We start from the raw sequence: 25,906 nt of genomic DNA, 5'->3' as shown, positions 1-25,906 counted from the left end.
TCCAATTCCAGTTTTTCATTAGTTTTGCCATTATATTAAAAAGAAAAGCCAAGTTTGAAACTGTTTTTAGTGTAACATTCATTGCAACACATTCTGAATCCTTATTGCTGCTGGGAACTATAATTCTGTTCTGCTGCAAGGACATTTGGTTTCTTAGTCCCTCGGTTTAGAAAACATAGTTTACAAATATCATGGCAGTAATGCATGATGTTGTTACTTTATTAAATAGACAAAGATTTGTTGACTCACTACCTCAATGCTTGGAACTCTTCTGTATTTTGGAATTGCAATGAGTAATTGTTCTCAATGGTGTTCTGTGATAACATCTAATGTGATCTGGCAACAGAAAGTTTTGGAAAATTTTATCAAAAATGTTGCTTTTATGTAACTTTTAAACTGCAACAGACTGAATACATTTCAGAATATGTCCATATATTGCCAGTTTTGCCAATTTAGTGACATGCTTTCAGACTGCTTACTGATGTTAGAGTTTGTTGCTCAATACCTTTATTTACACCTTTACAACTTAAGAAACAACAAAAAGCCTCTCATGCAGCCTCGATTTGTAGGTTTTGCTCCAGCTTTAATTGTTTACAAGAGCATGCAAATGTTCCCAGTGCTGTTACTATTACCTTGCATGGGGGGGTTTTGGGTTTTTTGCTTTTTTCTGTGTTTAATTTAGAGTTGATGAATTCTCTCCCGGCTTTGAGCAGATCTTGCGGTAACTCCTTTCTTCTAAACACTGTGGCTAAGATTTGAGCCTGTTAGAGGAAAATTCTGGGATTTCTAAGGGCATCATGGTTCAGAAATTTAAGGTTCGGCACTGTGTAACGCTGGAGCATATAACCATATAAAAAATGTCTCTATGTGTGCTGTTATTCAGAATAAATTGGCTTTTGTGTTTGTCTGGTAAGCTTTAAATTAACTAATGTAGAGTTTAGGATACACTGGCTCCTGGAGTACATACCCAGCCTTGAGATGTCAGCATTCTGGGGTGTGTTGACACCCACAGGCACAGTGTGTATTTCCTGGTGCTCAATACTCTCTTGACTGGTCTGTTAAATACTAACTTAATTTATCTTCAATATTTGATCTTTGTGTTCATTTTTTATTTGACTTGGACCATCTTGAAAAACTGCTTGTTAAAGTGAATATGTGATATTGTAGCTCTGCTTCCAAAGTTTAGTTACAAGCTGGAGCTGTGTGAGGTGACTGTACAGTGACGATTTATCAGACACCCTCTGATCCTCTGTCACTCAGCACCTGGCAATAAAATCAGAGAGCTGCCGTGTGAAAATCCACTTCAGCCACAGAGTACGTCAAAAGAAAGAGCTTAATCACAGGGCTTCCAGCCATTACATTAACGGGCTTGGCTTCCAACAACTGCTGCAGCCTGTGAGCAGTGGGGAACAGGGCACCAATTGTGTTATTTCAGCAGTGCAGCGATGGCACATGGGCAATGTCCTTATTTTGTACAGGAGGCAAAGGAGGGACACTTTCAGGCTCGGTTACCTGGCAGGTTAAATGATGTCAGGGAGCAGGATTGCCTTCATTAACAAACCTTGTAAAAAAAAAAATCCCCCCAGACCTATTTATAGCACTTACCTTTGCAATTTCCCCCTCCATCCCCCCCCCCCCAATAAAAATACACTATATTGTGGACTTTGGAGTGTGGTTTCTTGGTGGGGGGCAGGGGGGTGGTGGGTTGTTTTTTTGCTTGATACAGATGATTGTTGCCTAGTCTACAAGTGTTTATCCTTTTGCCATCATCTGGGTTATTTTTCACCCATACCCAGCTTTCCAGGTAATTAAGAGCTGATTGTGACTATTTAAATTGAGTCTAAGTCTCACAAAAGTAAAACTGCTTTTCATTTTCATTGTGCTCTGGAGTTCATCAGAGCCCAGTGGACATTGTTTTTAATGGAGTTTATGCCAGGCTTTCTACATAACTATAACAATATACCTTTTTAGAACGAGTCCTTTACTTTTTCTCATTTACTGTTTTTGACAGCCATTTACATTTACTGTCACAACAGGTTTCAAAAGCAAAGGACATTTTCTTCATCTGGAGTGGGTCTGTCTTAGGATATCTTGTGCAGGACAGAAGAGAATCCTTTTTAGTAGCAAAACACAAGCAAAAATACTGACTTGTTCTTGTACTACTAATTTTGGTTTGCTGGAGGAATCCCTCAAACTTCAAAATTTCCTGGCTTTTTTGATCTGTAGAAGCTGCAGAGTTTCCATAAAAGATGAATCACCCGTAGTTATTCTAGAAATAAGCACTGAAGAGTGAATTCTTGGTAGTTTTTACTTGAAGTTGGTTACATTTGGGTTTGTAGAATAAAGTCATCAGAGGATTGTTGCCTTGTTGTATGATATTTTTATCCTGAAATACTGATTCCAAGCTTTTTGTACCAGTTTTTTTTCTTCTTCTTTCTTTTTTTTTCTTTTTTTTTTTTTCTTTTTTGTTTTTTATTACCAGCGTTAAAGCTTCCTTGCACACCTGAGTTTCTTGTTGCCTTGCAGGAGGACAGTGACGTCCTGGAGCCTGATTTGGACAAAGATGAGATTTTGCTGCCTCAGCTGGGGGAGCTTTCAGGAGAGAAGCTGCTAACAACCGAGTACTTGGGAGTGAGTACCACTCCTTAGAATCTTAAATTAATTTCCTAGGTTAAGTGTTTTATTTAGGTAGCTTCACCACTTTATTCAATTTGTTGCTTGAAGAGGCAGGTGCTACCTGCAGAGCAGTCTGAATCTTTCAGTCTGTGTATGAGCTGCTGCTCAGAAGCAGAACCAGTGTGAGAAAGGAGCTACCCTTTCACAGGGGGTGGTCAGGCTGTGGCTTAATAATAAGCTACAGGCAGCCTCAGGGTTCTAGTGCTACACCAGTGACTCTGAGCACACAAAGCACAGTGCTCAGCAGGTTAATACTGGAACATTCTGCTGGTCTGAAATTATTTTAGAAAAAAGAAAAGTTGAAAAGTCAACTGCTCCTGCAGGCGTTGTGCTGGATCAAGTATTGTCTGCCTTACTTCAAGCAGCAAAAAGCTCTTAAGTAAAAAGTATAAAGTTTGTATGAATGCCATTGAGTGTGCTGTGACTAATTTGAGATATTCAGAGGGCTGGAGCACCTCTCCTGTGAAAACAGGCTTAGAGAGTGGCATTATTCAGCCTGGAGAAGAGAAGGCTCCAGGGAGGCCTTATTGTGGGCTTTCAGTCCTAAAAGGGCCTACAAGAAAGCTGGAGAGGAGCTCTTTCACAAGAACATGTAGTGATAGGACAAGGAGGAATGGCTTCAAACTGAAAGTAGGTCAGATTAGATAAAAGGAAAGCATTCTTCCCTGTGAGGATGGTGCAGCTCTGGCACTGGTTGCCCAGAGAAGCCAGAGAAGCTGTGGGCACTTCCATCCCTGGAAGTGTTTGAGGCCAGGTTGGATGAGGCTTTGAGCAACCTGATGTAATGAAAGGTGTCCCATGGCAGGGGGTTGGAACTGGATGGTCTTTATGAACCTTTCCAGCCCAACCCATTCTATTATAAATGTGCACTTTCTGGATTGGAGAGTCCAGAATCCTGACAATGGAAAAGTGTCCTGAGGGAAGATGTCATGAAAGAGCCTTCAGTGATTCCAGGCAGTTTTATCCAGTGACACCAGAATGTAATTTAGCTTCTGCTGCAATGTTTCTATAGAATTTTCTCTATGGCTTCAAATACCTGTTTTTCCACTGCACTATTTTTTTTCTTCATTTCCTGTGTATCAGATAATGACTCACACTCCAAAAACTAAGAAGAAGCAATTTGCTGGTGTCCAGCAGAGTATAGATGAGCCTCTCCAGAGACCTGTGACACCAGGTTATCACAGAACTGCATATCTAATGTAAGTCCAAATAAATGAGACCAAGATGGATTTTTTAAGCTCTTTTAAAAAGTATAACAACAAAGAAAATAAGCCCATAACAATGCCTAATAGCTAAACCTTCCCTGTCTAAAAGTGCATTGCCATTGTCACTCATTGTGGATAATTTCAAAAAAAGGAGCAGAACATTGCAGGCAGATAAATGTCCACTGGCCGAGGTCACATTCTCAAAATAGTTGAATAAATATTTACTGATCAGGTTGATTTAAATTTGCATTCTATCCCACGTGTTCTTGCATCCTCTTATAAAATATTCCATTGGAAAGTTGCACCAAATATCTGCAATGCCTGGGATCTCCCACTTCACAAGCAACAAAGTGTATTTGCTCTGGGGAGGTTTGTTGGAGGACAAATGAAAAAGAAAATGGATAGGATAAAAATCTTGTTATGTTGTGTTTCCTTTCTTTGGAAGAGTGCATTTGGAAGAAATGCATTTTCCATCAGAAGTGTGTGTGACACTTTGCTCTTGGTGTGATTTGAGTCAGAGTAGAAGGGTTATTGTAAATGGAATAAAGGAGTCTTACCGTGTAGAGCTCCTTGAATATTCTCTGCCTTCTGTTAGAACAATTATGTCTTAATTTCTGAGATGAGATTTGTCCTGTTCACTGTCCTGACTGAGAAAGTAAAATAGCAATGAGATCCCAAATTAAAATGATTTTTTAACTTTCAGTTGCATAGTTTTGGATTTGATCAAGTCCAGGTAGCTATGATACAGGCATGTTTATTGTGAGGATTTAATGTTTTCATTTCTGTGGATACTTAATCTGAGAGACTACAAGACTAACAAAGTATAAGAGTACTCAAGACTCACAGGATTGGTATAGATATGTTAAAATGAATGGGTAACCTGAAAAGCACAATGTAATGAAATTACAGGTGGTTCTTCAAACACATCAGTCCTGAAGATTGTCCCATGTCATCCCTCTGCCACTCTTTTCTTTCCTGTTCATATTTTCTATTTCTTAAAGTACTTTTCCTCCTCATTTTAGTGTGGAAAATGGGTACAGAAGATGGTGAGGACTGATGTAGTTGCACAGGTGTAGGTGACTCTGAGTGAAGTCTGTTGTTTTGAACAAGGAGTGATCACAGCCTTATCTTGCCTCCCACTGTCTCGTGCTGGAATTAGCATTCCTGCTTGTAGCAATGTGTACCATTCTTATGGGATTATATGCATTAGGTTACCAGGGCCTTGGAACAGACACGTGTAACATACCAGATCTGGGCATGGACAAAACCCCAGAAGACATTTATTTTTTAAAAAAGCAAGATGAAGAAAATACACACTTCCAAAGTGGAAGAATTTTTGGCTATCCTGTGGCAGAATTTGCCTTAAAATCTTAATTTTTCTTCCAAGTACTAGCCTGGATAAAATGGCATTTATTTGAACATGGCCCTACTTTGTCTGCCTGGTATAGCCTAAATGTGGATTAGGAGTTCTGACTTTGTGTCCTTCCTTACAGCAGCCAACTTTTTGCACCATCACAACATCCACAGTTTTTGCAAGACCTCTCCCCATATATATTAAATGTGTGTGTTTGTGTGTCAGAAGAAAGCAGCAATTAATTAATATATTAGTAAAATCGTGATTATCTAATAATTTTCATGCAGTCCTCCAAAAGAACTGCAGCCCTTAAAAATCTAGACTGGTTAATCTATGCCTAAATATACACATACTGGTTATCTATGCCTAAATATACATTGCCACTTTACTGTGAAGTCAGTGTTAGAGTTCAAGGTCCCACTTCCCCTACACAGTATTTACATTCAAGTATGGCACAACTTGAATCTTCTTAGTTGTGCCCCATGGTGGACTTGGAGACCTGGAGTGATTCTGTGGAATTGGCTGTTAGGGCAGTGTTACAGTCCAGTTTTTCAAGTTACTAGAAATTCCTCTGCCCAAATTAAGGTGCTAACGAGACCATATGCCAAAGTCAATATTGTGCATTTTATTCAATAATAAGTATGAGAGAGAGAGGGAGAAGAAGGAAGAGAAAAACACAGAAAAGAGGTGGGGGTACAGAAAGAGAGTTTCAGAGACAGATTAAAGAAAGTCTCACCACTCTATGGATCCCAAGGATGCTCCACTGACCAGCTCTGGTCTTCTTGGTGGTGAGGGTGCCCCAAATGCACAGAATGCAATGGATGAGTACCTGCTCAGGCCGGTGGGAATGCCCGGTGGGGCAGGTTGACACAGTCTCTTGCAGCAGGCTCTGTGTCTGTTGCATCAGTTTGCCTCACGTGCAGTCCCGTGGTGCAAGGCCTTAGCAATGAGTCTGAGGAGTTCTTTGGGGGTCTTTGATGGATTATGACCCCCCCTCAGCTTCCTGCCACATCAGTGTCCTATAGATGTGGCCTGTGAGGTTGGGGCTTACACAGCTGGGCCAGTTTGTGTAAGGGAGGATGGGTGTTCAATGCTTCTGACCAGAGGCTGCACCCAAAACTGCCTCCCCCCCTCGTTTCATGGGGGGAGTCTGTGTAAACCTGGCCTCTATGGGCTGTGGTCTCCCTCACCCCAAACCCAGCCAGGGATGATTCTCTGCTGCATTTGGCTTTCTTGTGGATGCATTCCTTGCTCTCAGCCTTGTTTGCTTCTCCCTAGACCTGAGATGATTGAACATAATGACCCCTTTATCTTATCTAGGCAGCTTAACTCACAGTTCAAAGTTCCAGCCAGGCATGTTCAAGGAGGGGGGCTTCTGTGGTTGCAGCTTCTTTATACAGTTTTTGCTATAATGGGCAAAACTCCTTCCTAACAATGTTTAAGGCATGAACTATTTCAGTCTCTGCCAGGCAGCCTTACAGCCTATTTAGAAAGTATATTTTCAGGAATAAATCATCATTATCACTGGAGTGTCTAAGCATTACATTCTTGCTTTATAAGTGGAGAGAAAACCAAGCTTGTGGAAATGAAATTACTTTCCTCTGGGAAGTAAAAAAAATGGTGTCAAACCTGTGGGAGTGGCTTTTATTTCCCAGTGTCGTGTACTGCACTTCAATTTTTGCATTAGAAATAATCTCTGGAAGTGATTGCTGCCTCTCTTTAGCACCATCTACCCAGGCAGGGTGTTTACTTAAATGTCCCGGGATCCTGGAGTGACTCAACTCTTGTATTTGGCACAACTTGAATCTTCTCAGTTGTGCAGCTTGTGCCTCTGCAAGACAGCTTCAGGTCACTGCTGGATACAAATTAAAAACACATTTCTATCATGCTGGTTCTGGTAGCTCTTAGTCTAAGAGAAGTGTTAGTTTGATGGTGTGAAGCAGCCTTTACAGATTGCCTCGCTATGCAAACTACACAGGAGAAATGTAAACAGCAGAAATCTAACCCTGTGAAAATATGTGAAAATTAATTTCCCTCCTGCTCTGTCCAAATGGTAGAAATACTATGAGTGTTTGATGCTCCCATGTTTTAAGCAGGAAACAAGCAGTACCACCCTGAATGAGAAGTTTGTCCTTTGTACCTAACTAATTTGTGTGCAGGAAACTGCAGTGAGTAGATGAAGACATTCTCTAACTACATTTTGCAGCAGAAAAGGACAAGCTTTGGTGGCTTTTATGCTGTTCTAATTTTAGTACAAATTCATTTACTAAAATAAGGAAATACTTGCTTTGAAATTATTGCAGGAGGAAGACAATAAAAACTTAGCTGCCTTAATTTGAAAGCAATATCTGAAGTAAAGTGTCTTGTATCATATGAATTCTCATGAAAAATGTTAGACACTTTTGCCGTGGATACAGCTTGTCTACCGGATACAATCCAGGACAGTTCATCTGAATATCTGAAGTCTTGTATTCAGCAGAGTGGTTAAACTACATTAAAAATTTTTGTAAATGCTTCCATTCAGAGTTGAAGTGAATATAACTTGTTTGAAGTTCTTCATGTGAGACTCAATGTAATATATTCCATTTAAAAACATCATGAAAGAGCAAGCAGTTGAGGAGATACTATAACGTATCTGAGTTGTTGGTTCATACTTCCAAACAGGAGGGGGTTGAAGATTTTTAGTGCTGAATAGAAGTATTCACACCAAAAATTAATACAGAATAGCCACTGCACATGAAGCAGCCATTTCATGCTAATTTTTCTATGACTTCCCAGTGCAGACAAGGCTCTAGTTACTTCAGATGAATTGTCATGGGACCCCTGTATGGACAAGCTCTTGCTGTATGGAGCTGAGGGAGTCAGGAAATACTGGAAAGCTGCCTTCTTTTTCTTTTTTTTCATTTTTCCCTCCTTTAAAGACTCACTGGCTGTGATCACTCAAGGGGGCCTGAACTACTTAATATTCTGCTAGCTATTTCCTTAGAAACTGATTTAGCTGTGAAATCATTAACTGCCTTCTTGGACTGCATCCTTTTTACTAGAAATGTAGTTTAGTTACCTTAACCTGATATTGGGCAGGGAAACTTTCCATGTCTGCCAACTTCTTTTCACACACTTTTCACACCCTCGCACTTGTGCTGTGTTTTATTGCTTACTAGTAAGCAATTGTGTCCCTGTTCTGTCCTTCAGCTGCTTCAGTTTCCCACTGATCCACTTCACTTGTGAAATCAAGAGTTCTATTTGTTGCCTACTTTGTTGTAAGTCTGTGTTGCATATTGCTTTTTAAAGTGAAATCCTTGTAATGTTCAGAAGTAAATGTTAAGTCCTTGAAAAAGCTAAGTATTGAAGACATCTCAGACCCATTTCTACAATCTTTCTTTAAGTGTCATGGTGGTATTTTGGGTCTTCAGACTGCAGGGAGTTATAGTTTGCTTTCCTCGGCTCTTTTATTGCAATGCTTATTTCAAATATGTTTGATGTCAGCTGGTTTGGGGGAGGTATAGTCAAGCAGTTAAATTACATCCTTAGTACTGGTTTGCAATATGAAATATAAAATAATTTCAATGTGTACTGTGTCATTACAGGCAATTAGAAGAAATTAGAATTTACTCTGATTAAACTTTTTATACTGTGAGCATTCACATTGCATTCTCCTTTCTCCTCCAGGCCAGAAAACAGTACCAGTTCCTGTCACGATAGGGATGAGAAGCTGCAGTCTCCACCGAGTGGTCCTTCTTCCATTTGTGGTGGGAGACAGTCCAGCATTTCTGACTTCTGCATTTCCCCCTCATGTAAGGATGGCTTGTGGGTGCTGTTCTTAATTGCTGGTGTCTTCCTTGACTGGGCAGGTGTAGGGGGCCTGCACTGTGTGTTGTAGATTGGGGATTCTTTTAGTGTAGTGTGGAAATGGCCCTCTGTTGATAGAGCCTGGGTCAGTCTGCAGGACCTTGGGGCACACGGGAGACTTCAGCTCCAGCTGAATGAATGGCCACAGAAGGTAATGTGTGGCCAGCAGACACCAATGGTCTCACTTGCCTTGCTCCATCTTGCTTCCTGTGGAAGTGCCAAGGATCAAACCCAGGGCTTCCGGTGTGTGAAGGGTGCTCTGCAATGTCCCCTACCCAGGGAAGGAGCTGCAGTCAGAGACAGTGCCCTTCCCAGCAGGCAAAGCCCCTTGCTTGATCAAATATCCCTTGTTTGGATCTAAATGAATCACTGTCTGCTGGCACCTGCAGGCACTGTTGGCTGTATCTCAGTGTTAGAGAGGAAGGCAGCTGCAGTTATCTGCTGAGATTTGCAACTGCATTCAGACCATCCAGGGCTGTGGAGGATGGGCAGCCTGGTGCTGTGTGGCTGCATTGTGGGTGATGCTGCTAAAGATTCTGCCCTTGCAGCTTCAGCTGAAATTAATGCAAACTCAGCTGGGCCTGAGAGCTCAGAAACATGTGATGGAATTTAAAAGGTTATAGCCTTCTGAAATACTCGATTGCTGAACTTCTGATATCCACGAGATCTTGGAACACTGGACGTTGGAGTTTTAACCTTCCTGGAGGGATTCATTAACATTTCCAGTTACAGATCTAAGGCAAAATGTTCAGCAGCATAGATAAAGGATCTTGCAGCATATCCGGGACAGAATTATTAATAAGTTCAGGCAAAGTGTGCCTTCTCTTTTCTGAAAAATATGCTTTGAAGCAGTAAAGGAATAGCATACTTTTTACTTTCTCTTCTATTTTTTTAAATTTCCTAAAGGAAATGAAAAGAATTCTGAGAAAAGTAACTGAGGTCTTGCAGACAGGAATTCGCTTGCGTAATGCCTAGAGCTGATAAATGTAACATGCTGGAGGAGAGGAGGATAGGAGCAGGAGAAGCTCCTGTCCACGATGGGCACTTGGGTTCTTGCTGTTGTGCAGCAATGAGAGCTGCTGTTCTCAGCCTCACTGTGCACAGTAACACCTTGAGTACAGCTCGGAGTTTGGCCGACCAAGGGCAGCAACTCACACCAGCAAAGGTTGTAAACCAAGTAAAAGCATACTGCAGATAAGGAAAAAAAGAACAGATTTTTACATACCTGTGCTTTGTAAAGGAAATTAAGCCAAGTAGTTATCAAGGGTGTTCCTATTTGGTGTTTTGAAGTGTAACTGGATGCAATTCATAAGGCATTATGCGGCCATCCAGAGCCCAAGTGAACAGATTTTGGTATCTTTGCAGTGAGATGCATTCACTCACCTCTGTCACTTTTACTGTGCTGCTGAAGCTGTCTGATAATCTGTTTTGTAGAGATTTGTGAAGAGGTTTAAACAGGCAGCCTGAGTCAGTCAGCAAAGTAAATTTTGTTAGTTTTTGACGAATATTGATTTAAAGCCTTTATGCTGAGGATATTTCTGCCAGCTTAAATGTTTCATTTTGTCAGAACTTTGCTTGTAGCCTCTATTTAAAACAGTCTGTTAGCTGCTTTCAGTCAAAATTATATGCAGGTGGCTACTGATAAGACTACTAGATTATATTCTTTTCCTGTAGAAAAATCTTTGAGGTCAGAACATACAACATATTGCTAGTTTATATGCATTATACATGTAAAAACACAAATAATTTCTTTGTGTGACAGAGGAAATTTTTCCTAGCATTAATCCAGGCTATAAAATAACATACTACTTGAAAGATGGCCTGAGGTTTGTTTCGGGTTTTTGCAAGTAGCAGTGACATATGTGCTTGTCTGTCTTATCTTTTGAATTACATTTAGAAATGAGGGAATTAGAAATGAGGTGGAAGAGAAAAGAGAGACTGCACTGCTGGACCCTCTGGTTGTTGTGTCAGTGACAAGACTTTATTCTGCAGGATGATAATTGAGCCGGGTCTTTGAACATCTCCACTTTTCCAAAAGGCAGTGGGGACTGTAATATTTAAATTGAAAAGGCTTTAATTTAAGACAATGGAAAATAAGCCCTTTCTCTTCTGTTGCCTTCTAAGATAAAGCAGGGAACAGAAATGTGTAAAAATAATGGTACTGCTTCTTGATGCTTTTATGATGCCCTGCCAAACATCTCTGCTGTGCAATAAATATGCTGTTTATTGACTTCTGATCTTGTTCTAATGGTCATTCTGCAGATCTAGGAACCTGCTTATTTCAGAATATTTGTTTACCAGCATCACATGAGTACCTTGGGACTCAGAGTTTCATGCAGCCAAGTCACAAAATGAATAGTAAGAGACAAAGAGTGAAAAAACCAGAATAAATGCTTCATGTGAACAATTAGCCTCCTCAAGGGGCTATCTCAAGGAGGCTAAGTTTAGCCTCAAGGAACCTTGATCTTCTTTTGTTTTCCAAAAATGAGCATAGTTCTTTAATGTCCTCCTGGAAATATTTGGTTGTTCTTGAATTGGTCTGATTTTGTCTGGTTCCATCCTCTCCCCTTTTATCCTTTGGTTAAGAGTCAATAATTCTTGCACTGTTTTATTTTTTTTTTTTGTCTCCTGTGGGCAGAAAACTTGTGGACCAAAGATGAAACCTGGTCATCTTCCTACACTTACTATGCTGAATGCCAGACAGAACATGTGCTGGGCAGCAAAATGCCTGTCTGAGAGTGCCCTGATCTGCATTCTTATCAGCATGAGAGAGCAAACCAGGACATCAGCCTGTCCTGAGCATGGCAGGAATGGAGCTAGGGATTTTCCCTAAACTTTCATTGAACTTGCACATCTTGGTAGCCTTGTGGTTCTAAGCAGAATGTCCTTCACTTCTCCATTAGTGTAAGGCAGAAATTGAATCTGACAGAAGTGTAAAACACTTCTTTTTGTCTGCAGTGGCCCTGTTACTGTGGATATGTACAGACAACTGCAAGGGGTTGTGTTCCTGTGGCTTAAATGAGATATTGGACATAGCTGAAGTGTGTTAACTGCAGGTCTGCATGCTCCTATCCCATTGCAAGTGCATAATGTAGCCACTTTTATTTTCCAACTGCAAAGGACTTAAATTATCACACTTGCAGCTGTTTTGCTCAGGTGATGAGCCCTAATATACCCTGCCACACAAACTCAGTAGCCTGCCAAAACCTCAAAGTTTCCTTCATACAGCAGAACTGTGACTTGATTGTATTTCTAATAAAACTGTAAGGAGACAACTCCTCACTGAACTGTGTTTCCTTTTTAAGCAGCAGTTGAAATGAAATCATCTGAAGTATTTGCATCAGGCCATAGAATGGACCAACACATCCCAGCTGGTGATACCTTATCTTCTCAATCTGCTGACTTCACTGAGGACAAAGTAAATGGTCAATCACACAGGTATGATCTATCCAGAGGATACCTAAAATTGTGAGAGGAGTCTGACAGGATTTTCCAGCTAATTCTATGCTGCTGTAAAGACAATCTGTGAAATTACTTGATGTGTGATGTAGTCTAGCCTGAGACAGCTGTGGTGGTGCTTGCCAAACAAAATACCCTTTGCTGTGCCAGAGGCAGCTGTTCAACTTCTAAGCATCTGGTTTGGAATGAGAGAAGTCTCAAGCAAGACATTATTAATGAACTTCACATGTATGCTCAATGCAGCCTTCTGAAAATAAAACTTCCTGATTGCTTCCTTAGATGACTCAACACTAGCCCATGAAAATCATTTATTGGTAAAGAAATAGGTAGGACTGTGGGAACAGGACAGGAATTAACACATAGAAGGAAGAAAAATGAAACATTTAAGTGGGTTAAGAGTGCTTAAAGATGCCGAGTTGCTAGCACTGCTGACCAGAGGCCTTCATTTATCCACTAGATGAGTATAACAAAAGAGGCAAAGTTATGAGATCACCCAGCAATGGGTTTCAACTCTTCCTTGAAATTATTCCTGTGAAATGAAAAGTCTTGTGCTCCTTATCCTGCTTATCCTGTTCACCTTAAGCCCTCTGGAAGCCTTTGTCATGTGTTCAACTGTGATGTTATATCTTGGATGAGAAATAGGAATTAATTAGCAATTGGACTGAAGTCTACCAAAGTTTTCAGGGCCTGCATGTGTCCTTCAGACATTAACAGCTTTTTCCTATAGCTAATTAGATTGGGCCAAGTTTTAAACAGTGTAGACAAATTTTAAAAGCAAATATGTTCCAGAACTAAAACACAGAATGGGTGGAGATGTGTTAAAGGAAAGCTTTTACAAGCTCTTTATGCACCTGATTTTTCAGAAGTGCTTGGTTATTTGTGTCAGTTACAGCTTTAGCACTTCTGAAAGATTCTGTGTCTAGAACTTTGTTTCCTTCATGCCTACAGATGCCAGTGTGGGTTTTTGGGTTTTCTGTGGGGTTGGTGTGGCTTTGGTTGTTTGGTTGGGGTTTTTTTCCCCAGTTGTACTGTTTCCATGGTGAGATCTGAGAAATTATACATTGTCAACAAATTGTCACTGGTTTCAGCTGAAGTGCTTAGCAGTCATACCTCTGAGCTAGCATTACTGGTTTTATTTCTGTTGTCTGTTGTAACAGTAGCTAAGCACATAATAGAAATACAAATAGACCATACAAATTTATGGACAAATTGTTTGCTTTGTGATGAGATTGGGATATTATCTTTCAGGCTTTGCTTTCAGGAAGCAAGTCAAATTGGCAGCATCTTGTCCCCCACCTTAGTGAGATGCTTTGCTTCTCTACATAACCTATTATTTAAAAGGTGTGTTCCCAGTATTTTTTAGTATTTGTTCACAAACATATGTCTGAATCTCAGGATAGAATTTACAGAAGTGAAGGCACAGGTGCAGTATCCTGCAGAGGAAGATCATATCTTTTCGCCCTGTGTTTCCCCAGCATCCATGCAATAATTTGGATTTCCAAATGCAGCCTTGAGTTACAGATACAGGAATGCAGCCATTCACAGTCAAAGAGAGCACAGGGTTTTCTGTGTCAAGGGTCTTTTGTTAATATGTTGGTGTTGCAATACCTAGACCTGCCTTTTCATTCTTTCACTCCTGGATGCAGACTATAATTTGTTTGCAAAACAAACAGGACTAATAAATCACTGCTTTGCTCATAGTTTTGTCCACTGTAAGAATTGTCTCCTTCCTGGAGGCAAATACCTATTTGGCAAATACCAAGACCTTCCTAGAAGAGGTATGTATGAGAAAAGGAGGGCTGAGTTAGGCTGTGGAAGTGGTCACTTCTCTTTCCCCTCTTCCTTAGCAGTATAAATTGAGAACTTAACTGAACAGAGATGAGTGAAAGGATGCAAAATAAATTGGAGAGAAGAATGAGACCTTAGTAGTGACATTTCTGCTTCAGCTGTTTTATTTCCACAGGAACAAATGATTGTTCCAACTTATGCAGGCCAGACTGAGTCAAAATACAAAATCAACAATAACAATGACACTGCTATATGGAAATAAAGATGTTTAAGTATCTCTGTGGTCCACGCCTTGAGGTTTTATCTAGCCTGTCTTATTTTTCGGTGTTGTTTTACCAATCTGTTTCTGCTGCCATCTGCCACCTCCTCCTTTGAAGCTGAGACAAGTATTAACACTTGTAATAGTCATAGGTAGAAGGCTACAGAGATGGTTCTTAGCAGAACAATTAGCATGTCTCTGCCTTTAACATTTAGCATATACATATGCAAAATACAGACAATAATGCTATTTAAAATACAAAAGGAACACTTGCTCAAATCTCCCTGCAAGGTGAAGCAGGGCCTTGGAAGGGCTAATCAGTACTGACTCAGCAGCATTCCCAGGGGAGAAGGGGAGATTAAATATCTTGAAAATCCTCCTAATCACCCCTTCTGATGATCACAAAGGGTTCTTTTGATGGAGCTAATAACACGGGAATTTTCTATTTGAATCACCGATTTTTTTTATGGCACCTATTTTTTCGATGTCCTGCCTTTGGCTCTTTTATTTCCCTTTTTAAATATGAAGTTTTCATGTAGCTGTTACTTCAGTTTAGCCTTTTCTCCTTTTAAGAGAAAATCGACTCACAAGTGCAAACATTAATATAGATTCAGAATTATTTTAGACACTTGCTATTTCCTGGTAGCCCCCATTTTTTGTAACTGGGGAAAACTATATTTATGCTGGGGCAAGGAAGGATGGTGTATCCTCACACAGTTACTGACTTAATTTTAAAGAATGGTATTTTTGCAGACTGTGAATAGCAGCACCAACTTTTTGTTCTCAGTGTGAGCAAGGAACCTGTGTGTTCAGGGAATTTATTTTAGAGATGCCATCACAGCTTTTTGCTCTCTTGACAAAGCCTTCAGGGAATTCTACAAATCTTATCTCAGACAGGAGCCAGGGAGGCTGCCTATGTCTGCTAAGATTGACCTATACCTGGAAGAAATTGTGGTGTCTGTGCCCTAAAAGGATGTGTTCCTGTGCTGTAGCATATCTGTGTATTTTTTTGCACCCCAGAACGAGTCATTGGATGTGATAAACACAAAAGAAAACAAGCTAAAGGTCAGTTACTGGTTTGCAAGGAATGTAACTGGCCCTGTTCACTGCTGTTGTGCAGAGTGAGGTTTGGGTAGGATGGACAGGTGGATAGAGCCAAGTTGGAGCTGTGCAGTCAGCACAGGCCCAGGCAGTGCCTGTGGTGCCATGTTCCTTTCCATTTGCAGCCTCCCTGAGGTTTAGCACCTGCCAGGCTGTCACAGCACGTACTGCAGGTTTCACTTGGTTGCAGACTTACTATGCATACATATTTCTCCATGCATTGCTAACCCTTTCCCTCTCCTGCTCCAGTGAGTTTGCCCAAGCCTTCACCAGCAAACCTAAGATCCCTCGCACTCCTGATGGGCAGAGCAGCAGCCCCAGAAAGGGAAAGGTCCCAGGCATTGCTCCCCAGTTCTCTCAGTCTGGACCCCAGCAATCAAGCCATCCAAGCTCCTCAGGATCTACAAGGAGTAGACAGAGTAAGTGGAAAATGTCATCATTCCATTTGTCATTCCTTGGGTGGGAAAGGAGGGAGCATTGTAGAAACTCTTTGGGAATGAAGTGGCAGGCTGCAAATGTGCCAGGAGTATATGACATTGTACTTGTCATCTGCAGGATGTACAACCATGTAATTATATCCTGCTGAGCTCTGCTCCTATTTCCAGGCTGTCATGTGAGCAGTTAAAAGACATGCTTTGTCCTGTCTCTGGGTGGAGAAAAGTGACCCAAATTCTCAAAAGTTTACAGGGAAGCTTATGAGTCTCAGATTAGACCTTCTCTAGATGTCATCAGAGTTTTTCCTTTTCTTTAGACATTTGTTCATCCCACTGTGTAACTTGAAGTCGGATCCCTGGGTGTGTCTACACTGCAGCTGGATGTAGAGCACATGTCAGGCAGCTCAGGAGATGGCTCAGGGCAGCTTGGTAAGCAGAGAGCCAAGCACAGTGTGCTGCTTATGGCAGTCTCCTTTCTGCTGGAGACTGGTACACAAGTACCACGTGGCCATGCTGTGGCCTGCAAAAGTTTATAAAAAGTACTTCATCTGTGGGGGGGTTCAGAAGAGAGGGTGGCTTTGACTTGACAATGGAGGAAGATGATGGACACTTGCTTTGAGCCAGGCAAGACAAGCTCAGTACAGAGGAAAAATTGCTCTTGGATGCTCACACATCAGTAAACACATGTGGTGTGTCAGCTGTGGAGTTTTTTGGGGTGGAGGGGGAAGAAAGGTGCGTTCTTCAGTAATGAACAAGCTTTTTCTCAGGCATGTGGATAGGAACAGCTGGATTCAAATACAACTCTGTGTCCATCATCAGTGAAAATGGCAGGAGCATGGCATCATAACAAGTTTAGTGATGATTATTTGATCACAATGCAACGTTATCTCTGTTCTTTAGCTGCAACTGTTACCTTGAAGCATTTAATAAAAACATAGCAAGTCAATACCTTCCCAAGAAACTCAAAATGTGTGTATATCATTAGCTACTCATTACAGATACTGGAAATGAAATGAAGAGAATTTAAATAACCCAGTAAACCAGTAACAGAGCTGGAAAGAGCATTCTGAGCCTCCTGTGTTGCTCATTCATTGTTCCACACAGCTGCATGTGCAGAGAAGTGGTGTGGTTTCGTTCAGGGATTACAGGTGAGGCATTGGAAGGGAATGTTCATGGTGGCGAAAGGAGGTTTTGACCTGGAGGCTCCTTGCTTCAACACTCCTGTGCTGAGGTAATGCAGCTCTTTCAGCTTTACCTTTGCTACATGTGCCCGAGATTTACCTCTGACATCAGTGCTCTCTGTTTCCTGTGACAGCAGCACTGTTCTGCCCTGACTGGAATTGGTGTTAACACCCAAGAGTCTGTCCCTGGTTCCTGTTTCGGTTCATTTCCAAAAGCATTGGCCCGTTCAAAAGAAGCCCTAGTGAAGGAAGGAAAAGTACGGTGTGTGTGTGTGTGTGTGTTCACAAAAAAAATCTTCTGCATGTTTTAGTTTCTCCAGGGCAGCTTTACCTTCCTGGGGAGAGTGTCCTAGGAAAGATGTGACAGACCAGTGTTGCTTTCAGGAGGCTCTGGAGCAAGATCCTTTTCCAGTGGCACAGTGTTAAATGTATTTTATTTTTAAATTGCTCTAAAGTAGATCACTTGGGGTTCTCTGTGGATTCAGTATATGTGATCTGTTAATCCAGATACTTGAGCTCTTCTAACTTTTAATGTTTTATTTGTTTTACACTATACCTCTTCTCTTTGCTAGGAATGTATGCTGAATGTATAACAGACATCCCAACTTGCTGTGTGTCCATTTACCATTTCTCCCAATTTTTTGCTTGGGATTCCAGGTTATCATTTTCTATCTGTCCACATGTGCCACGAGACAGTGTCAGCAATTAAATGTTTTCTTCCTGCTAAAAATAGCAAATAAATTATTTTGTAAACAACTAATCTTCCACTCACTCTGTGTACATGTATCCAGCCTTGTTGTCTGCTGTCACAGAGCACCAAATAGTTCTTGTTCATCCTGCAGGGACTTTCACACAGGTGTTTATAGGTGGGAAGAGTTACATGAAGGTTGTAAGGACCAGATTTTTAAAGTACTAAAAAGGGTTTTAAGCACCTACGCTGAAACTTGAGGTTCTCAAAGGTAGTTCTCAGCTATTACTTAAAGATGCAGGGAAGAGTTCTGAAGCAAGTGAGCCCCTAATGTTTCCCTAGTAAAGCTGTGTGCTTACTGCTCCTTTAATTTCCTAGCTGACTCATCTGCAGGTCAAAAATGGTATCAGATGCACAGATACCAGCAATCAGTAGATTCCTGCAGTTGCTGCCTCCCATTTGCCGGCTGCATAGGTATGTAGGATTTTACATATCAAGAGACTGTTCCAGTGAAAGACTAATTTGTGAATTTCTTAACATTTCTGGAAAAATGCAAGTTTTTATAGCTGATGGACACAATGAGAAAAAGATTACTTTCTTATTTTACTTGCTGTATTCACTTATTTTAGAGGCACATTTTTAGCTTGATTTTAGTATTTATTACAGGTGTATTTCCTGGAAACAAGTTGATTTTATGTAAACCTGCCTGAACTAGCTGGACTACTCCTCTGGGAGGATGGAGTGTGTGGAATGCTTGAGGAATGCAGAGGAAGCCCAGGTACTTAGTGCAGCTACGGGCCTGAGGCCAGAGTTCTGCCCAAGATGCAGCCTCTGCTGTTAACTGAACTCTAGAGCAAAAGCAAGCTCCTCCAAATAAAAATCAGCCATGCTGGGATCCTCTGTGATTTCCACTTCCAAGCTGGCACATGGATGACACTGGCAGCATGGATGAAACACAGAATTCCACAGGGAGCATAGGCACCTTCAAATTTAGACCTTCTTGACTGTGTTCCGTGTGGACATGGTTGTGTGGTTTAATCCACTCTGATCCTTATCTTCTGTCTGTTCCAGGCAACTCTGCATGGGTGTACTGAAGCTGTTTGCAGTGTACCAAATTGTAAGGCACATTGCAGCTAAGGCAGTACAAAAATCTCCACCAGAAGAATGGGGAATGTTTTTTGTCAGGAGTGCAACTGGGCCCTGGTGATGCCCTTTCAGTTCTTTCAATATCCCCTGAAAAGGGGTTGCCATAAATGCATTCTGCAGTTTTGAGTTGCAGCATCACGAGTTAAAGTGCCTTTCTGCATGTTTTTTGCAATGTTTGTGTCTGTGTACAAGTGTTGCCCTCGGGCAGCTCCTGTCTTGTAATAAATCCTGCTTTGAGCTGACAGACCCTTTCTCGATGTTTTTCTGCAGGCAGCCAGTCCTACAGGAAGTGAGAACAGTTCCTTTCCTCGAGAATCACCTGTCACATTGTTGAAGGACAGAGCCAGCTTCCTGTAATGAGCTTTACTGGTGACCTGCAGTGGAGAGTGAGGTTGTTGACACTGCAGGCCTTGCACAGGGATTTGGGATTATCTGATGGGATATGTCTGTGGGCTCTAAAACTGGCTAAGACAAGGGCCTTGTTATTAGAACTCAAGGTCTCAGCAGCAGCCCAGGACTGACATGGGAGATGGATATTTTCTGATAGTTTTCTCTAAAGTGACATTGCCACCTTGAGAAGAAACTCTTGCTCTCTGCCTTCTGTGTCACTGTAAATGGCATTGGAAACAGAATGGCTCAGCCCAGGAGTTTTACCAAGAAACTCTATTTTTTACTTATTGCTTGCTGAAGCAGCCTGCCAATTGCTTTTTTTAAAAAATTTTGCCTGTGTGACTGGTTTGGGAGGTTATCTGTGTTCAAAGGATCTGCCTGAATAGGGACAGTGTCTGCCACATGTGCAGAGCCTTCCAGCCCAGAGCAGTCCTGTGTGGGGTGAGATCTGCATGGCCTCCAGACCCTGAAGAGGAGGTATTTTATTATTCTGGTTGACCTGTAGCAGATGAAAAACACTGTTACAGTGCCCAAGGCACCATCCATGCTCACCTCTGAGGTCTTGATCTGCAGCAATTACTCCTAATCCTTCTTTCTGCATTTTTTTGTTATTTCTACTGTTTAACATTTGTGGAATGAAAAATCTCTTTTTTTTTTTTTCCTGGAATGAAGAGCTTTGCTTCTTCATTCATAGAAGAAACCATGAGAATGTGAACAGATCAGAAGCAACTTTCTCTTTACATGTAACTGTGCTCCATCTTCTTTGGTATTTGTTATTTTTTTTATGCTCTTCACTTCAGAGCAATGAGTGTTTATGTCTTTATGGAATTTGTGCTGGTCTTTAGTGCATGTGAAGTGCTGGCTAGGCAAGAGATATCAGGAATCCTTCCACTAAATAAAAAGCAGCAGTTAGTTCTGCCAGTGAATTACAAAGCTAGTGCTGTTTTTTGTTCTTTCTCTCAACAGTAACAGTGACCAGGAAATACTGAAGTCTTCACTGGGGGTTGGCTTTTCAGTAACACCCCTTCATGTGACAGCTGCTAGGACACATAAATGCAGTTTACATTGGAACTTGGCTGCTGCTGAGGCAGAGAAGTACAAAAAGCAAACAGTGTATTTGCCATAGTGAGACATAGAAACAAATGCTTGAATGAGTATAAAAACAGAGAAGGTAAGGCTTCGGTTTTGGAGAGCAAACAAGTGGAACACAGCCTGAAAGTAAAGTAATTTCTATAGTGACACTGCCTTCCCCTAAAGTAAAAAGTTGTAAAGCCATTTCCATAGAGCCAGAAGAAAGCTTTGTGCTTCTGACAAGACATTGAATTGGGCCTCTTGCTCTGTGGTGGCAACTCAAGAGCCAAGGCCACTGATGTCGTTGCTTCAGACCCACTGAGATCAGTGATGCTGTGTCAAATGTTTGCAGAAAGGTCTCCCACACACAAGTTCAGGAAAACCCTTTGGATGGACTTTAAATCAGAATGGGTTGTTTTGTAAAAGACCTCCTGTAGCTTAAAATCCAGTCAATTCATGTGGAAGCTACAATTTACTACTCAGTAACAGCGACCTAACACCAAGCTGCCAGAGTATGGGTGTTGCTTTAGGTCCCAAACTACACGGGACATGAAGTGACTACAGACACTTGCTAGCCTCTGTCACACAGATCCCCATGCCAGACAAAGGAGTCACAGAAAATCTCTTACTCTGCTTAAAATCATCTGCCTCCTCTCAGAGCTGATAAACACAACTAATGGGAAAATGTCCTCTGGTTCACAAAAAGGCAGTAATGGAAAACAGCCATAAAAGTTCACCTCGTGGCTTTCCAGGGTAGGCAGAATTTCCTCTGAAAACCTGGGTTTTTTTCCAGCACTGTAACATCAACAGGCAAGTTGTGAACGAAGTGCTAAGCAGTTCATTTGCATACATGAATAACACAGAATGCTCCAGTAGCTGAATTTTGTTTATCTTACAGCAGTGCTGTGTTTCATGTTGGATCTATGCCGTGTTCAGGCTAGATCTGATTATGTAAAATGGAGAGCAGCTTTTGAGAAGTGTTGAGAGCAGACTAATTTATTTTTTGCAGGGAGTGGGGTGGGGAACGACAACCCCAAAACCTCACTGATTTTATGAGTTGAGGTAAAACTTCACCATCCCTCGCCAGACACCCCAAGGTGGTTGGTAGGTGTGGCAGCTGCTCCAGCAGATCAAGATTCATGAAAACCAAAATGCATCTTGCTGAGTTGGACTGAAAGGAACAAACTGAAGAGTGTGTGGTTGTGTGATTCTTGCTCAGGCCTTTTGCAATGCAGAACTCTATATGTGTATTTTCACATGTTCTCTTAGCTGGGTGAGTATGGAGTTTGAAGTCCAAGACTATTTTTTTATTAATGCATGAGAATCTTAATTTTCCAAATAATGAGAGAAACTATGGATGTGCTTAGAAATACGTTATCAACTGAACAGTAATTTGAGAGGCTGAGGAAGTAACATGTCCTCCTTTCCTCTGTCTTCACAAAAAAGCCCCGGTGATGGCAGGCAGAAGATTTGAAGCTAATGAAAAAGGTCAATTCTGCCTTTGTTCATAGAACTCCACTCTTTGGAGTGGAAAGGTCCCTGAATGGAGGTCAGTAGCACACACATAGCAAATTCAGCACCTCATTCTGAAAAGTTCATGGGTGTCTTTTGCTTGTGCCATGAAGAGGCAGCTGCTAGATTCAACACCCTCCTGGGGAGCTCTTAACAGGAGCAGTGGAAATTGCTGCCCCGGTGGGAGGGGAGTGATTGCACTTAGAGTGGCTGTAATTTCTTTCACAAAGAGCAAATAAAATTACTGCAAACAACACACGGATCTGCAAGGAAAGTTTTTCCGGGACCAAAGTCCTAAGTGGTGCTACTGTGCCTTTTGGATGCAGCTACTGTATATTCAGTGTCATTTTGTTTATGCAGAGTGTTATTTGAGACTGTAAGTCTACTGAAGTTTGCATAGAGGGCTCATTCTGTACAAGTGCTTTAATATTATCTTTCCATGAGCAGATAAAAATGCTCCTAAAGGTTTGGGTTTTTTTTTTTTCCTTCTTTCTCTTTTTGATATATTTGGTTTGGGGGTCATGCAACTTTTTGTATGCATTTCTTTACATTTCACTCCAGTTTATTATTGACAAATTCTGTCCCCAACAGTTTTTATCTCCAAATGGAAAACACAGCTCCCTTCAGTTCAGTCTGGCCTGCCTCTGCAGAGGTGATGGTGTTGCAAAGCAGGCATGAACCACTCATTGTTTGTGGTCTCTCATGAGGTGAGCTTAGGCATGTGGGATGCCACCAGTGACACTGGGTTGCTATCAGAGATATTACTTGTTATGCAATTTAAATGTGTTAGAAAAGACAAGCAAGGAAGTTCTCTGGAGGGAAAATACTGCTGTGGTGGGGAGGGACAGTGGTTGCTTGGTTTGGCTTTGAGTTGTCCCTTTAAACAAATTTTCACTAATCTTTATAAATCATGGTGGAGATGGCAGTGCAGAGATAAGGAGCTCTGCATGGTGTTCATGCACATCTTGACGTGGTGGTAGCCATAAAGCAAACACACTGCCTTCCTTGCAGGTGTTGAAATGTATCCAGACTTACTGTGTAGCTAGGGGCTTGCATTTGTCTTTGAGACAGAACTTCCTGGCGGTTTGGACCATCCTCACGCTTGCAGTCTGACTGAATATTGGAGCAAGCACTTTCCTGGGAGAGGAAATGTTGGAGATTTGGGGGGTACTCCTTGCTTGAATCTAAGGAAGGAGTATGTGAGCCCTGCCAGGCACCCCGGACACCTCCTGTGCTGGGTGGGCCCCTGAGCTCGAGGAGGTGTGTGGGCATGGCAAACAGAGAGGATATATATATAATTACAGCCTTGCAAACCTCCACTGATCCTGTGGGAACCCTGTGCCAAAATACCTCTGTGACTGAGCCACGTGGACTTCTCTGGGCTAGGCTGCACTTTCCCAACCTATTCATAGAAACTGTGAAAGGAGGGAGACTCTTGAGAGTTTATTTACAGGTGAGAAATAGCAAGATGTTTCAAGACAAATGAAACAGACTAAGACCAGACTGTTCTGCCCAAGCTATGGCAATCTGCTGCTAATGGATTTGAAAAAGAAACCGACTTCTGGGTGCAGAGCATAGAACATGGTCCTACTATGTTATCAGACCAGTAATTCTGTAGCCTGACATCTTGTCAGGAGTTGAGATCCCATATTTCAAAGCAAGTTTCCTCCCAACTCCAGGCTGCTTTCTGCCCTGCAGTGTCATTGTATTCAGTAACAGCATCATGATCCAAATTTCCACTTTTTGAGGACCTGGAGCTCTCCGAACAACAGGCTCAGTGGTTCACCCTAGGATATCTAATAACTTTCTGGAACATGTCCTCCTTTTCGTACAAGTTCTGTCAGCAGTCCTTAGCATATGGTCCAAGTTTCCAAGAAGCTAGGGCAGTAATTGATGGCGGTGAAAGTGAGAATGCTTCACATAAGCAGTAAGAAATCTTATTTCATTAAAGTTGTCACCTGAACAACTTTAATGTTTTGTTCTTCTTCAAGCAGGGGAAATGCTATTCTGATATAATGTTAAGGCGACAGATTTGGGAGTGTCAATTATTTTGTTTACTCTGCATGCGAGTGACCTAGGACTGCTTTTAATTTCAAAAATGGTTTTCAATATGCCTTGCTGGCTTTCATCTTAAAAGAATTTTAAAGTGTTACTTCGTTTTATTTGTTTTTCTTTTAATAATGCTGAGAGCTAATTCCATAACCAAATAAACAGGACAAATAAAAAGTAGCAGATAGCTGAAACAATAAGGTTTATTCTGTAGATGTTTGTGGTGCCTTTTATATTGGGCTGTAACTGACAGCTGCAAATGCTGAGGCCATATGACAATCAGACCACCTGCAGAGGGGACTTTAAGAGTTCAAGGAAACCTCCTTCTACTGATCTCAAGGAAAAATTCTGGCCTTTGTAGATCCAGATTTAGTTCTCCTCCTCTGAAGAGTGAAAAAGTTGAGCTGAAGTGAGGATGGGATGAAAGTGCTGGAAATAGCAGCTGTGTGCCAAGTGATAGAGTTCCTCATTTGGGCTGCCATGTGCTGGTCTGTGTCCGAGCCCTTGCCTGGATCCGGCTGACTGTTGGCAGAGGTTGAATCCTTCTTGAGAACAATTCACTTTATTGTTCATGCCTGCTCATGCACTGCCTTTTGGGAGCGTGGTTCATGTTGTTGCAAGAAGCAGAACCATTAGCACCAAATGAATTCTTTGTCAAGCAGCACAGTCTCCCTGAAATTTTTACTCTTTTCTCCAGCAGCCTTCTCTCAGGATCAAATTTGCAGTATTGTAGGGGACTGGCTCCTGGTAAGCAGATGACTTTTTTTTGTTAATTCTGCAGATTGTGGCCTACCATGATTTTCCATGAAACTGGCTCCTTTGTATTTCTTCCTCATCCAAGTGAGCAGCTGGGCAATGAAATGTGGCAGCTCTGGGACTTGAGGAAAACAGTTCTGTTTCGATTAAGCCCCTTCCACTCTCAAGGCCTGTGGAAACTGGGCTGTTTGAAACAGCCAGAATTTCCATCCAGACTAACTGTACCAAAAGCTCCATGCCAGCATTGCAGAAAGGTGGGTGTGAGCCACTGTGAACGTCTACAAATCTCAGACCATGTTTGGGCTCCTAAGGTTCTCTGAAATCACATTTGCAGCAACTAAAGCAGTGTCAGCAATTGTGTCACTGCTCAAGTCACCCAGAAATGGCAGCAGTGAGAACCAATTTCATCTCGAGTGATTTGGCTCCAGGGTCATGCCCATGAACAGGGCAGAGACCAAGGCTTCTTAACCAAAACCAATCCAGGTGATCTGACACCTTTCTGGTGGCAGTAACACATTTGTATCTGGAAAGCCCAATCTGAAAAAGATATTTCCTTACTCTACATCTCATGGTTTCATTATTTGTTCCTAATGATATGGAAATATCTCCTGTGTTTCAACCCAGTCCAGCTTCCCCCAGCTGGCTCTGAGGAGGCAGCTACTTTTCTATAAGCACTTGCTCCTTGGTGGCAGCAGGGGATTGTTTAAACTCTTGACCAAAGCTGGTAAGTTTTGTTCAGATGCCTAAAATAAGTTTAGAGGTAACCTCAGTACATTCAGTACATTTCTAAACCTCAGTACATTCATAAAAATCTGTCCCTTTATCCTGCAGCAGTGGCCTCTCTGAAGAGCGTCCTTGTACTTTCCTGTCTTTGCTTCCTTCCCTCTCTCTAACTTTTTGTTCTGTTTGGAGTGGGGGGGTTGCCTTATTTTTTCCTGCAATGGGAATTATTCCATGGAGCTGGATCATGTTCATGCATTACAGAGGC

The 25,906-nt window shown here is 41.7% G+C and overlaps 1 protein-coding gene across 8 annotated transcripts in view; it reads left to right on the top strand.

The window, feature by feature from the left end:
- The window catches only part of ARMC9 (armadillo repeat containing 9), a 59,779-nt gene extending 37,200 nt beyond the window's left edge, over nucleotides 1–22,579 (top strand). For 2 of the 8 annotated variants that reach the window (XR_011002581.1, XR_011002577.1), the window contains 7 exons: nucleotides 2,527–2,631; nucleotides 3,760–3,875; nucleotides 8,905–9,029; nucleotides 12,393–12,522; nucleotides 15,941–16,110; nucleotides 17,111–17,273; nucleotides 19,411–22,579. Coding sequence is in view for 3 of the 8 variants with exons in the window: in XM_068200560.1 (XP_068056661.1) it covers nucleotides 2,527–2,631; nucleotides 3,760–3,875; nucleotides 8,905–9,029; nucleotides 12,393–12,522; nucleotides 15,941–16,110; nucleotides 19,411–19,433 (669 nt within the window). In the remaining 5 variants the exon portion in view is untranslated. Of the gene's footprint in view, nucleotides 1–2,526; nucleotides 2,632–3,759; nucleotides 3,876–8,904; nucleotides 9,030–10,996; nucleotides 11,315–12,392; nucleotides 12,523–15,940; nucleotides 16,111–17,110; nucleotides 17,357–18,648; nucleotides 18,773–19,410 lie in introns of those variants that run through there. The other 6 variants (XM_068200560.1, XM_068200558.1, XR_011002579.1 and 3 more) reach the window with 5 other exon arrangements.
- The last annotated feature ends 3,327 nt before the right edge of the window (nucleotides 22,580–25,906 follow it).

This window comes from Anomalospiza imberbis, chromosome 10 (genome assembly GCF_031753505.1).
Source record: "Anomalospiza imberbis isolate Cuckoo-Finch-1a 21T00152 chromosome 10, ASM3175350v1, whole genome shotgun sequence".
Taxonomy (NCBI): Eukaryota; Metazoa; Chordata; class Aves; order Passeriformes; family Viduidae; genus Anomalospiza; species Anomalospiza imberbis.
This window is presented reverse-complemented; position numbering and strand designations above follow the sequence as displayed.